At 42.4% G+C, this 14380-nt stretch overlaps 1 protein-coding gene across 1 annotated transcript in view; it reads right to left on the bottom strand.

Annotated features, from left to right (window-relative positions):
• The window catches only part of LHCGR (luteinizing hormone/choriogonadotropin receptor), a 17214-nt gene extending 4847 nt beyond the window's left edge, over nt 1-12367 (bottom strand). The window contains 8 exon segments of the mRNA XM_010138038.1: nt 1807-1992; nt 3181-3255; nt 3931-3999; nt 6638-6715; nt 6811-6885; nt 7427-7501; nt 9348-9422; nt 12303-12367. Coding sequence (XP_010136340.1) covers nt 1807-1992; nt 3181-3255; nt 3931-3999; nt 6638-6693 — 386 coding nt within the window. The 5' untranslated portion in view covers nt 6694-6715; nt 6811-6885; nt 7427-7501; nt 9348-9422; nt 12303-12367.
• Between the last annotated feature and the right edge of the window lie 2013 nt (nt 12368-14380).

The raw sequence follows: 14380 nt of genomic DNA, 5'->3' as shown, positions 1-14380 counted from the left end.
AATCCCGTTTTGTTTCAGCCCCCCCCCCCCCCCCCCCCCATTCAGGCCAGAGTAGGAAAGTCTAAGGAACTGAATGCTACCTTCCATCTCTCTCACCTGTCTCAGGGAATGAGCGTGCCACAGTTATACCCCAGAAATCTCAAGAATATTTGGTCTGGTATTTATTTCCCTGATGTCTGTGGTGCTGACTTCAGTGAACCTGCTTGCCCGGTCAGATGTACGTAAGACCCTGTCACCGTATCTCTCTGATGAGAGAGTGCAGTCTGTAGGTGCTAAGGAATGGGACATGAGGCAGGAGTAGTAAAAACTAGGTGGGGTGACGGTATGTAAGTCCAGGGCAACAGAAGGGGGTAGAAGGAGATGGGAACAGGCTGCAGCTGCATGACCATGAGAATATATAACCACGGAAAGATTCTTCCCTGTGTAACCTGAGATCTCAGCCTCTGTGGTCTTCTGCTATCACCAGCAGGTGACGGGGAAAACAGCTGGAGATCTGCCACTCGTTCCTCTGTAGCAGCTGGTCATACAGACAATAACAGCCTCTTGCTTCTACAGGTTTTTCCAGCAGCCAGGGCTGTGCAGGTTGGTAACGCAGCAGCGCTGCTCTGAACCCTGCTGACGCCCAGTTAGGAGGGCAGTCTAACTTCCTGGTTTGCAGTGGTTTTTCCCAGCTTATTAAAACAAAAATCACTAAATATAAGGAAGTGACTTACTAAAGCACCCCTGTTTTTATAGAGCGTAACCACATTGCAAAGTCAAGCGCCTGAAAATTAATATAATTTCAGAAATGTAGTTATCTTCATCAGAATGAATTTTTTTTTTTTTTGTCCCAGAGTTGCTTTTGCGTTTAATACACTCAGAGACTTGATCTGGGACTGAATCAGAGTTTAATAGCAATGGAAACTCTTGACTGCAGAATCTTTCCTTTTTTCTTGCAGAAGCAGGAACCACTTAGCACGGTGAGGGAGGCAGAGAAAGCATAGCATCACCCCTAATTTTACCCGAAAGAATTGGATTCTACTTCTGTCTTAGCAACGCGGTCGTGACGCGACAGCGTGCAAGTCACATAGATCGGGCTTCTCATGAGTGACTGCTCAGTAGCCTTCATTTGAGACAGATGAGAACTGAGACACCCTCATGGCTTCAACAACACTTATTTGGAGTTGTTTTGGCTGCCTAAAGCCAACCAAGGGTTGATTTCTTTGAAATAAAAATCCTGAAAAATTAGCTCCAGTTGTCTCACATTGACTGCCCCGAATTAGCAGATGCAAAGCTCTCTCTGCACCGCAGATTCCAACTGTGGAGAGAAAAAACCTACCTATTGTTATCTGCAACAACTGGAGCTAAGCCCAGTAACCTCTTTCTGTAGGCTTGTTATCAGGTCTAATTCTGGTGGGTAGCTGAAACCCTGCCTTTTCTACAAGGTCATCATATCACCTGCAGTAAATAACAGGGCTGCTTGGTTTTATTTTTAGGGCGATGTGCTGTTGATGGAGATCTGTCTTCCAAGTGCCAGTAGGCTTTTTAATTGATATACCAGGAAAAATAAAAGCTTCAGGCAAACTTAGAATGATGTTCCTGCTGGCAGATCCTGGGCACAGGACGGGATCCGTTTCTGTTCTAAAATAAATGGAGTTAATTTTCCTGGCTTTAGCAGAGATCTGTTGTTTCATGTGAGGCCTTGCTATGTACCACAGCTTCCTTGTAGCTATAAGGATAATCAAATCTTGTGAGCTGAATAAAGTGGAATTGCCTCCTTGGAGCTTCTGAAGTACTGCAATACAATCGTGTGCTATTTGGACTTACTTTTCTGTCCGTAGATTTCGAAAAGCGCAGCAGTGGCTGGGGTATGTTAGAACAGCTTCCAGAAGGCTCTTGAATTTATCCAGCGGTGGCAGTCGCTTTAACGAGTAAGATGACGTCGCATTTAAGATTTGAATAGCCTCAAGCCCATAGCTAGGCAGCGACTCCAGTGCTGTTGAAGAAATATCCCTGCAAAATAATCAGAGCATTCTCTTTTCTTTTCAAACATAGAAAAATACCACCAAAGCATGATGGTAGGTAACAGTGACTCCATTTTTCAGAAAGGTCTAAATCAGCGAAGCCACTTCAGCGGTGTATACCCATCTCAGAATCATGTCTGTGAAACGAAACTACAGAGCGTCAGGGTAAGAGCTCCCCTGTGGCCCAGGAGCCCCAGTGAGGCAAAGAGCTCACTTGGTCCTGGGGAAACTGAAACCCACTGCTCCAGGGGCCGTGCCCTCGCGTCTCTGTTTGAAAGCCACTGGTCGTGGAGTGAGGGATGGCTCTTTAGGGCACAGAAAGTGGGTGAATGCCACTTTTCAGCCAGTTAACAGGTAGGACATCCTCCTGGCTCTCTACTTGACTCTGAAGGGCTGTTCTAGGTGTTTTTATTAAATGATGATTAATTAAAACACATAAAAGAATCCATCATTCTTGCCAAGACAAACTTAACTAGTTTGGCTTACAGTAACTTCAGAGGGGCTGTCTGTGTGAGGGAAGGCCATCTGCATGACTAAGGATTTTCAGAGTCAGGCCGTGAAACAGGGGAAGAAGTTGTGCAGGTGATTTTAGTGAAGCCGTGTACCGATAAAGGGAACAAAATGGCACATGCGGCACAGAGTGCTATTTACAGAACCACCCGTTGTGTTTTATTGCATGGAGCTACAGCCAGTGCAGCCCTCCAGTAAGTACTTGATTAATAAAGCATGAGGATAATAATAACATGTTTTATTCAGCCCAGGCTTATAGCATGCAATCAGTTAGTTCACTTTTATGACCAAATTCTAAAATAATATATTGTAGAAACATACTCATCCTACTAAAAGACAAGTTAGTTTGCAATGTCAGAATATAAAGCACAGGAACGGGATCGAGAGGATCTGACACAAATAAAGCAAAGGTTCAGGTACCCAAGAGGCAGAGGTCAGTGCCAACGCTGGAACTGGCTGATGGGCATTTGCCGTGGTGCAAAACTGAGCCTTCCACCGTGTAATTACATGGCATCTCGTTGACAGGTTTCCATTTCACAGACAGAGGGTAAGAGATCAAGTCTCCTTCCAGACTCAAAGCCCATGTTTGCTGAGTTGCCACCACGCAGCACAGCACAGTTCCCGTGGGACACCTATAAATCCAGGTAATGGAGCTGTGGATACTTACAGGACATCTGGCCCTGTGGCCCCTCTCAGAGCATCGTTGTGTATCCGCCTGAGGTTCTTATTGTCCTTCAGGATTCTGTGGAAACAAACATTAACTCTCTTTACATCTGTATTTAAAAATAAGCCTTTTTTCGTTTCTTCTTCCCATCTATGTCAGCCTTTTCTCCCACCACAGCATTTGTTGTTGCAGTATCTGTCCTGGAAATGCTTGAATTTATCATGCGACCATTCCCTCTATTGATGCCCTCGGATCATTATCATCTACGCTTAATTCTGATCATTTCCAATTACTCCTGACTTAAACCAGCAACAACCAATCTGGTTCTTTCAGTGCAGAAGCAGAGTATAAAAATGCAGCAAAAGTTTTGCCCAAACCAAGAGGCTAGTCCCAGAGCATGTGAGAGTGACTTAAAAACTGTTGATGTTTCCTGACATAAAATGAGGTGGGTTCCTCAGTTCAGGCTATGGTTTCAAGCTTTCAACCATTGCTGCAAAGTTTAATAATTTATTAGATTTTATTATAAATTATAAGATTTTCTCATATGATTTGCAGTGTTCTAAGGAACAAACTTCCAGGAAAAGCAGTCAGTGCTGCAGGATTAATGGCTGAGCTGCAGTGGCATTGAAACATGCACTTTTCTAACGGGTAGCAGGAAATGCAAGACACGGCTCGTTAAGCTGAAGGAAGAGCATTTGACTGTGTTTGAACTATTATTTACTGTTAAATCCTGAGGAGGGAAGGCATACTCACAGCTGATTCAGCTTTGTCCCATTGAAGGCATGGCTGTGAATATCTTCAAATCCATTTTTATACAGTTTGCTGGGGATTAAAAACAAGGTGTAGAGGAAACAGTTTTGGAAAAGATGAGATTATTTTATGTACTACAGGTTTCAAATTTAATGCTGCATTCATTTGAATTATTAGAGGGATTAGAAGAAATGTAAGTACGGCACGACTTACTTACGCTAACTTTAAAATTAAGATAAAATCGCCGCTTAAATTCCCTAAGCACCTTCCTGTTTTCCTGTTGAAGAGAACTTCTGCTTATGAACCGATCCGCTCCCCTGTGCCTTCCTGAGGCTGAGATCCAGAAACCAGACATTAGTAGGTAAGCTCCTGGCACACAGACAACAACCTGGAGGCAGAAGACCTGGATTTTGTGGTGTCGGTGCAAGGAATTGGAAGACTGCAAGAGCTAGAGAGGTGTCAGATGGAAAACAACTCTAAAGGCCAGAAGGTGCTGGATTGCAGATCCTCTGTGGACAGATGAATCTTCCAGCAGCCCAAGAGACAGTTTTGCAGAGAGGCAGGGGTGAGTCGTGCATCATGCAGTGGTCAGTGAGCTGTTGCCTCCCCCAGAATACTGCTGCCAGGCGTGATTTGTGCGGTGGAAACCTTGCTGTCCCTGCGCTGCACAGGGACACTGGGTGCCAGATACCTAAAGGCTGAGCTCTGCTGCACCTGAAGTCCAGCTCTTTTCCTTCGTTAGGAGATCTAACCTATGGGTTTGAATTCACTCTGAAAAATCTATTTGTGATACTAAAGTCATGTTTCCAATATTATTTTAATATAATAATTTGCCTATAGTAGTTTTTCTTTCATATTAAGCCCCAATAGAAAATTTGGTGCAGTTTATAAATTCAACAGCATCTCTGTTGTTGCTTTTCCACTTGTTTTTGGGAGAGCAGAAATGGGGGCTATGGAACCTGCTCCCAAGAAAAGCTGAAGTGTGGGGAGCGCCTGGCTGCATCTCAATAGAAGGGGTTTATCTCAGCACAACACTGAAATTAGTGATTTCCTTAAAAAACACAATGATATGTAGGATCGATTTTCCCATCCAAATGAATCACTAACCGTTGGAAAGACTAAATTAGCTATTTGTAGTTCAAAGTATTACTCCAGGCTGACTTTACACCTTCATAGATTACTTGCTTTGCACCAGACTGTTGCTGCAACAACAGGAATTACTTAGCTAATTACAGTTAACTGCAGGGGGTGGAGTTAACGTGTAGCTCTACAATTAGGAAGCTACTGATAAGATAATTCTTTTTTTCTTGTGGTGAGCTCCCTATCACAAAAGGATGGGAGAAAAATGATTGTTGGCTGTTTTCTGACCGAGTTAGACTTCCTCTCATTTAATACACTTTAGGGTTACAGTAAAAATTTTATGCACCTTTCTCCATCTCTTTCATGTTAATTTTCTTGCACCATTAACAGAATCATAATTTTGGTGAAGTTATTTTGAGAACGAACTTGTTGGTAGGGAAGAGGCTCGTAAGATGAAATGATGCCCTAATCTAAGCAATTGCCCCTCTTTAACATCATGTAGGAATAGTCTTTAGACTTGGTTCCTCTAAAGGTTTCAGAAGGAGTTGGTCAATACATAAAGCCTATGTCTAAAATCACCGTCCAGCCAATACATCGGCCTGATGAAGGGCCCACTCCAGTCAACTGCAGTTCTTGCGTGTGCACACAGCTCATTTGCAGATGCAAATATTCACAGATTTTTGTGCAGGGGTTTTGGTACATGCTTCTCTCAAGGCAAGGCTACCCATTTCAATGTGTACTGCCTTGTAAAAATCACTCTGGTCCACAAAGGTTGGCTTTACTGGCCTCCAAATTGGTGTTGGTGGCTACAACACGAAGTAGGTGGCCTGCTGCTGTCCTCTATTGCCCAGCTGGTCCTTCCTCAGAGACCTGAATTTGGGCCACATCCTGCAGAGAGGCTCAGTCTCTGATTTTTCCTATTTCAGCACTTCTTTGTGGAAGTTTTCGTGAGGACAAAGGTGCTGTAAAATCCCTGCATTGTTCTTGCTGCGCAAGCAGTTGCCAGCTCCCCTTGGCTTGCTGCTGCTTTTTATGTTCCTGGGGTGGGGCATCTCCCTCAGTATCAAACCCACCTGTCTCCCAGCTGGTTGTAGCAATGAACCTAGAGTCTGCTAAAAGGAAAGTCTCGAGTTTGGAGACTTATGGGTAGCAACATAAGCTGAGTCAAAAGAAATCAGGAAAAGAACAAGTATCGGTACTTCATACCAATTTCTTCTTTCCCTTCCTGCTCTTCAGAGAGACCCTGTACCGCTGAAGCTCAGCAGTGTTTGATCAGTGGGACCAGTCGGTCCCCGAAAGCCCTGTTTCAAGACACCTCATCCCTGGGGGAAGATATCTTTTGGAGTTTATGTCCTGTTGATGGTATTTTTAAAAACAATATTGCATGGAAGGCAAGGATTTGTATTCCTCCTCCTATTTTCTTCCTGAAGTGAAGTCAGCTTTCGGATAACACCCTGCTCTTCAGCTTAAAAACCCACCCCTCTATTTCCTAAGCATTTCAAATTTAAGTCACAATACAGACATGTATTGTATGGGGCTTAATTTCAAGATTTTTGTAAGTCAGCCTGTTTTCCTTGAGCAGAAGTGTTATCTTCGTAGAAGGAAGTGGAGCTAGGATTATTTTACTCACAGTGTCAGCGACTCATTGTTCATCCCCTGGAAAGCATTTTGTGGTATAGTTGTCATACGCAAGTTATCACAGAGCTCCCTTTGGGAGGAAAGAAAAAAAGGTCTATTTTTGTCGGTGATCCAGGAACAAGATGGAAAAGACTTACAGCTGCGTTAGGCTGGGTCTCTACTTACAAAATAAAATGAGCTTCTAATGAGGAGATCTGTGTCACGTCTGGAAAATGTCTTATTCCAGTGTTACAAATGCTCCTAGAGAAAAGAAAGGCATAATTCCTATTTACAGGAGAAAAGATTACCAGAGTGGATGCAACAAAAGCCAACTTGATAGTACGAGTTTAACAATGCATTAAAAGGTGAGTGACATATATAATGATTTTTAATTAGGCTCCAATTATTTTTGTAAGACCTGTAAAAATTAAGCTTTGTAGCATCCTTGAGCAGTGTCCTGAATAAGTAGCATGTTTCTCTCTACATGAAGCACAAGGAAGTGATTTTAGTTACTCCTTTTGCCCAGTACCTTGTCAATCTGAAACCTTTGTTCTAGAAATAAGCACTCAGCAGAACTAATTTGCAGACTTTACTACTATGTTGCCCATTACTGCCCTGGGTTACTTTATTTTCTTGAATATTGAAGGACCTCATACTGGTTAACTGCACATTAAAACTATTGTAAATGATGTATGTGCTAGTGTACTGTCATGCATGAAAAACTTCTTTTTCTCCTTGTACTCCTTTCCTTTCAAGAAGAAAAAATAAAGGCAAACAGAAAAGAAACAGAACTCTTTCTTACAAGTATTTTAGCCTTGAAAGGTTCCTGAATGCTCCATCCTCAATGTGCAACAGGTTTTTTGTGTTCAGGATTAATCTGTAATGAGGGAAAAATATTTCAGTCCTGAATTTTGCTTGCGATTGGCCTTGTCAGAAAAAACATTCAAGTGCAGAATATAGCAGAAGGCTCTCCTGCTGTGAACAAACTTTCTACAAATATACCACGAGTGCATTGTGAAGAACTACTGGTAATGAAAGTAGCCTGTAATAGCCTGTTGGGTAGCCAGCAAAAGATAACGGCTCCTGAATTCTCGTGGTCCACTGAGCTGAGGTGATCTTGTTTGGGTATCCTGGCCACTGGCAGGAACTGGCACTTTGCCGTCATCTGCTGGTTCTTTGGGATATGTGTTCTGGGCTTGTGGCACGCCTAATGCGGTGAGCTTCTACTTTACCGCAGGGGCTCAGAGGCACAAGCATGCTACCGTGACTGTGCCGCCAGCAAGTGGTCTTGGAGGCTGGGCTGAGCAAGGAGCCTGAGCTCTGTGCCTCTGTGTGCGGGTGTGTATGCCTGGTCCTCACCCCACAGTCAGATCCCTTTGCGTCATCCCTTTTTTCCATTATATTGCTGATGCTCTGCCTAGCTGGGAAAGGCAGTCCCTCGGATAGTCTCACCTCTTAGAGCAGTGGCTAGTAGCACCAGATGCCTGCTTAGATCTGCAGAAACTGGGAGGTGAAGGTAAGTGTGTGAGAAATACTGTTTGATAGTGTTCGCTCAAAAATTAGGCAGACTTCCTGCAGCTATACTATCTTCCTGCGCTTCCTGCAGCTATACTATCTGATAAACTTATGTGTTTGCATAAAAGCCCGGCACGTGCAGCCCAGCTCCCTCCCTCTGCCTGATCTACAAAATTCAGAGGGTTCAGCATACAAAATTGCAGCAAGAGTTCAAATTCAACCCAATCATACTCATCATACCTGATCAGCCATTGAAAACGGCCTTGGCTGCTGCTTGGGACATCAAGCCCTTGCAGTGCGAGGCATGTAGAACATTCAAAATTCACACAGGTTCTCTTGGTAGCCTCCTGCAGCTCTTCAGTGGTTTTGTTTAGCTTTTTGGTTTTGGAAGACAGGCAAATGACAAGCTCTCCGTAAACTGTAGGTGAGTGCCTAAACCCACCATCGATTCTAGTGGAAGTTGGATCCAACCAAAGGAGGACAAATCTCTGTCTCTTGCTTATGTTTAGTAACCGGCTTCAATGGGGTTCACATATGAGGGGGGAGAAAAAAAGATGGATTTGTCCTCATTCAGTTGCATAATTTTTAAGCCACTTGCTGATCATGCTATGTGAAAAAAGTAGTAATGAGATACTGAATCAGATGTCTAGTTTCCAATTTCACTAAATATTTCAGACCATTCTCCTAGTCAATGCTTTTAACTCTCTCTCTGATGCCTGTGCCATGCAGGTCAAGTTTAAAATCAGTACATGTTCTGTTTGAGTAATATTTTAGCTCTCAAAAGAAGAGCTATGCATACTAAGCAGCTGTATTTAAATACTGTAAGGCTTCGAAAACTGCATCTTCAAAAAGGAAGATTTTTCTCATCTGTTGTCATCTTGAATTATTTCTCGGCTTAGAGAGCTTGACAGTGCTGGGAGAAGTAGGCACAGGGCTCTGCTCCTGCCATGGAGCTCACTGAAAGCAGCGGCACTTTCTACGTATAGATGCGTTTGCATGATTTAGATCTCCAAGGCTAGACCTTACAGAGGGCTCACTATTTTATATGGCACTTCGGAGAGAAATGTTTCTCATCACAGATCTAATCCAAAGCCAACCAAAGTAAGGGAGAAAGGTTTGGTCCAAGGATACTTCTCTGCAGACTGTTTACTCCTTGGTGATCCTAAATCACGACCCGACACTGATGCCTCTTTTTAAGAGACGCTTACATTTCAGACAAACTGGGAAGGCTGTCAAATGCGCTCGCTTCTATTCTCTCCAGGGAGTCGCTCTGAGAGATTTCACTATAATGAAAAAGGCAGACACAAAGCAACACATTAACAGAAATTCCAGAAATCAGCTTTCCACTTTGTGTTTCCTTCTTCTATACGTAGTTGTTCAACCCCCCCCAGCAGCTGCTGTTTGGCAGCAGTGTCCGTGCCATACCTCAGACATCCCGAGAGCCTGAGCCAGCAGGGTGTGAGAGACCAGCCTTCTGCTGTGCGGCAAAAGGGAAGGCCAGCCCTTGGGAGTAAGGATCTGTAACAGCCAAGCTCCATTTTCTCAGCAGATCGTAGGTAAGGTAAGGAATGACTGAGGGCCAGAACTAACCTAAACAGAGTGTGCCCAAGCCCGTGAGCCTTTCGCCTCTGTCACTGGTCCTGTTTACTGAATTTATTTGCACGGACTAGGAGGTAGATAATGTTCACCGTGCTTCACACGCTGTTGTTAGGTCATAATGATTATCATCTAACCCACAGATGTGGAAATACACAATTATGCATTCAGTGCTCTTGGTGAATAATTTTTTGATTTAAATGCCATTTTTATTATATATGCATGCAAACTGAAAGGAATTGGCTCTTTTTCATCATTACACCACCCAACATCACTGTTTTTATAGGCACTGTTGGATTTTGATGTACTGATGCTCCCATTCAGCACACGTAGTTAAGAATAACCAACGCTGAATATAGAGAGGGGAAAAAAAATCCACTTACTTGCTGCTTGTTAAATGTTTGCTAGATTAAGGTTTATGGGGCTACACAAAATTGAGTCCTGAAAGTAAGTACTATGTATTGATGCATATATAGGGGAACGGTCTTCAAACCAGTGTTTTCTCTCATCAGAATTGGCTGGAAGGGCACACAAACTAAACCTAAGATTACACACTGTCGAGAAAAAAAAAAACTTTGTTAACAACTTGAATGCTTCTAGAAAATCAGTCAGTGCAGTTGCAGTCCTGAGAGTTATCTTATTTCAATTATAATTATGAGAAAACAATTCCTTTCGGTGTTGATATAAAAACCCTTAGACCAGAAAGGGTTGTTTTTTTCATTTGCAGTGGAAACGGGGGATGCACACTAGAAATCACATATCAAACATGTATGTATTTCTTACAGATATATTCCTTTTTTTTTCTATAATCAGAATTCAGTGAGATGATTGTTATTTTTGGCGTTGCACTAGTTACTCATAAATGGAAGATGGATGTAGAACAAGTGGCCTGCGGGGTCTCGGAGATGATGGGCTGGGAGGGATCAGTTCCTGCTCACAAACCCTGAAGCCTCTTTCCAGTCTGGGGTCTGAAACATGGTCCTTCCATGGGATCCCTCTTGTCTGCCACTGGTTTATCATTTATATACGTTGGAATGACTTATGGCAGTGAGAATAATTTCCCTCTGATTTGAAGATGGTGATGAGTCGATGAACAGATGATTTAGAGATTTATAATTAAAACCCCCACATTTTTCAAAGTAACACTAAACCTCAATATTATTATGAAGTGTTCTATAGATTTACTTCAGACACGTACATCGATTTCTATGCTGTTAATTTGGAGAGATATATTAAAAGGACACAGAGAAATCAATTAAATTCTCTGTATGGAAGGGAAAATGTCAATGAACAAAATATTCTCTGTGAAGAATAGAGTAAGTGTGCAGTTTGGGAAAGTTTAGCCTCAAGTCATACACCTAGAGAAACTTTGTAGGTTTAAGTTGGTCTCCCATCTGAAAATGGGAGACTCATTAATCACTCAGATGCAAATGAATGCAAGAATACAGCACCATGGCCATGGAATACACACAGTGGTGGTTAGCTTGTTTTCTAATTTCTGGAGCTACAGGAACACTAAGTTTACCATTTGGCCAAAATTGTTCAGCCAACAAGCGCTAACAGCTAAACTAGTCCAGTCGAATCTATTCCGGCATTTGGATTGCCCTCATCCTTCACGTCTTTGCCTTCAAGAAGGCACCACAAAACAGCTTCCTACTCTCTTTTTGTTTCCTTGAAAATAAATTATATAACATCTAATAAATATATTTTAATATATGACACACTTTGTGCTTTTCACAGGTGAAGAGAGTATAAAAAGCGCACCTTGAAGAGAAAGTGGCATCATTCGTGCTGCTGCTTAGGTTGAGGGGTTGGGGGGGTGTGGGGGTGCAGGTTGGGCAGACATTCCCTGTTCTGCATTGCACTGGTGTGTCATCAGCTTTGTCCTTTAGGGACCACTCAATGCAGATAAAATAAAAAATAGTAAGTAATGGAGACTGGAGCCTGCCATCTTTCAGCTGGAATAATAACAGAAATAAGGGCAAAGGTGGTCAGACGAGCCTCGTGGTCTGAGACCTTGCTCTAACAGGTACAAAGCCAAGGGAGGGGAAGCAATACAGAGTCAGTGTGCAGAACTACAGCACTTGTAGGCTGAAAGGTCCAGGAAAGGCTTCAGTCCCACTGATCCCCTGCCAAGCTTATCTCCTGGTGCAAAATGCCAAAGAAATCTCTTATTTGGGTACTATATAAGTGAATAATCACCGAATGCCATAGCTGTCACGCAGGTGGTAAGGCTTTATGGTAGAAATCTATCATCTCCTCTGCCAATCAGAAGCACCTATCATCTGTTACTAGGCTCTATCCAGTTCTCTCCAACACGATTAATACTTCATTATGTGATCTCTTGCACAACTGTTGAAAATACCTTTTCAAAGCACCTTTTATAAGGAAAGCACCAGTTATAAGGAAAGAAATGCTACGTTTATCCTTCCCCAGTGGGTTTTTTTGTACGTGGTAGCAACGCATTTTCATGTTATTGTAAAAAGATGTTATTTCGGATGGAGGTTTATGATGGAAATTCCAGCAAGAAATTAAGGAAAAGCCTATGGAAAATGTTGTCAACTTACATGGTGAAGGCATCTCTAAGTCCTTCAAATGCGTGTGATGGGATTACTTTTATAGGGAGATGAGTAAACGATCTGGAAAAAGAAGAGAGGGAGGAAAGGACTGTAAGGCATGGCTTTTCCTCGTTCACAGATCGCCCAGCACACTGGGCAGGAAAACGAACAAGCATAAAGCCACTTTATTTTGCCTGCAGTTCTCTGTACCTCTGAGCGCCTGATCCATTTACCATTGATCTCGGTTAAATGTAATTCAAAAGATATTGGGTCAGTTCCTCAACAGCATAAATCTGAAACTAATCACTGCCAAATCGATAATAATCATAATGTATTAAGTAAATTTATAGCCTGGTGGAAGTGGTCTGCTACATTCACAGTCAAAGGAAGCTACAGGCTACTTAAAGTTAGTTCCTCAGAAAAACTGTCTTTCTTGTCAAGCTTTTTCTCTATGAAACAGTATCTTTGCATTCTGCAGACCGTGTTCTTCTCTCGGCAGTATCCCCGTCGCAGCGTGGCACCCTGCGTTCACTGGCAAAGCGCTGGCTGTGTACACGTGTAGAGGAGATCCAAATCAGGCCTGATGTGGTTGATCTGGGGGTTTTTTTGTGTGTGTCTGGTTTTTTAAGAATAAATTACATCAGTGTGGTTACTTGATTGAAAGCAAGTGTATATTTTCCTTTTTAAGTTTTTAATACTCTGAGAAGTTAATGGTGATGTGGGAGACAGATCTGCATTTTACCACATTCTACTCCACATCTGAATCACAGTATTTTTACCAGCTGATTTATCCAGCCATCACCACGCTCTCCCTGATAATGGCCATAGGAAAATATTTAACATATTTCAAGACGTTATCTGTGTGCAAAAAAGATAATTGCTTTATTTTGCTTTTTAATTACAAATATCTAGTCAGAAGTATTTGTTTCCCATCCTCAAAAAACCTCTCTCAAGGTTTTTTGACTGAAACATTTCCACGCTATTCATAAAACTGCTTTTTTGTTGTTGTTGTCATAATCCATTTAATGAAGACAATTAAAAATGTTTATCAATTTTTATATATAGGTATATATATGTGTGTGTATATATATGTGTATATATATATTCACATCATGTCCACACAACATAGTGGCAGGCTGTCATACATATGTATGTCTTGGAGTTACTAGATGTACAGAGGACGCTGGCAGTCAATTCCTACCTACCTGCCAAACAGTCCCTGTGTGACCTTTGGCAAATAATTTTGTTTCCTTGCACCCAGACTCCCTGCCGGTAACCTGGGAATAACAACGCTTCCCTGCCTAAGAGAGATGTTGGAAGGATATATGTGGCTTTGATGCCACTGTGACCGGGTCGTACCTGTCTGTAGATGGATGCTGGCATGTTGTGTTGTGTGTGAGGTTTGGTTAAATCCGAAATGAAACTAGGTCACGTGTCTTGAAAAATGTATTTGCCCCTGAGGGGACAGAAGGGTAGAGGTAATCCTGAGTAGGGCTCAATACTCTGAGCCAAAAGGGAAACAACTCCAGGAAGACGTAAAAAGTAGAAGCTGAGAAATTTCTGCTCTATAACCTTGGCAGCGGGAACCTCTTCATAACTGCACCATCAGCTGGGGCTGCTTGCAAAATAAAACATACCTTTGGTAAAACTGTTTCCAAAAAATATTATCATTTACAAAAGAAATATAAATGTACCTGAAAGAGCAAAAAATAAAAACAGGTCTTAGCTTTTAATTACGTCAAATCTTCAGCCAAAGAACCTCCTACCTTCCCGAGACATGAGCAGTGTGGTGGTTGTAAATCCCTGCAACGCGTGGCTAGGAGTGACCCACCCCCCTGCCTGCAGAAAGCCTTTGGCAGCCCTTCTCTGAGCTTAGCCACCTCCGCTAGGCAATTAAATTTAAATGGGATGACCCAGCTCTTTTCACAGGTACTGTAGTTAAACTGCATGACGGCACTTAATCCATTCTGTATTTCAACTTCATTGGGTTTTGTTTTTTAACTCTCCTGAGTTCAGCTGGAACTGTGAACTCATCTGCATTGACATTACCTCGTCCCATTAAGCATCTTGCAAAACAGCAAGAACAA

This window comes from Buceros rhinoceros, unplaced genomic scaffold, assembly GCF_000710305.1.
Source record: "Buceros rhinoceros silvestris isolate BGI_N320 unplaced genomic scaffold, ASM71030v1 scaffold14146, whole genome shotgun sequence".
NCBI lineage: Eukaryota > Metazoa > Chordata > Aves > Bucerotiformes > Bucerotidae > Buceros > Buceros rhinoceros.
This window is presented reverse-complemented; position numbering and strand designations above follow the sequence as displayed.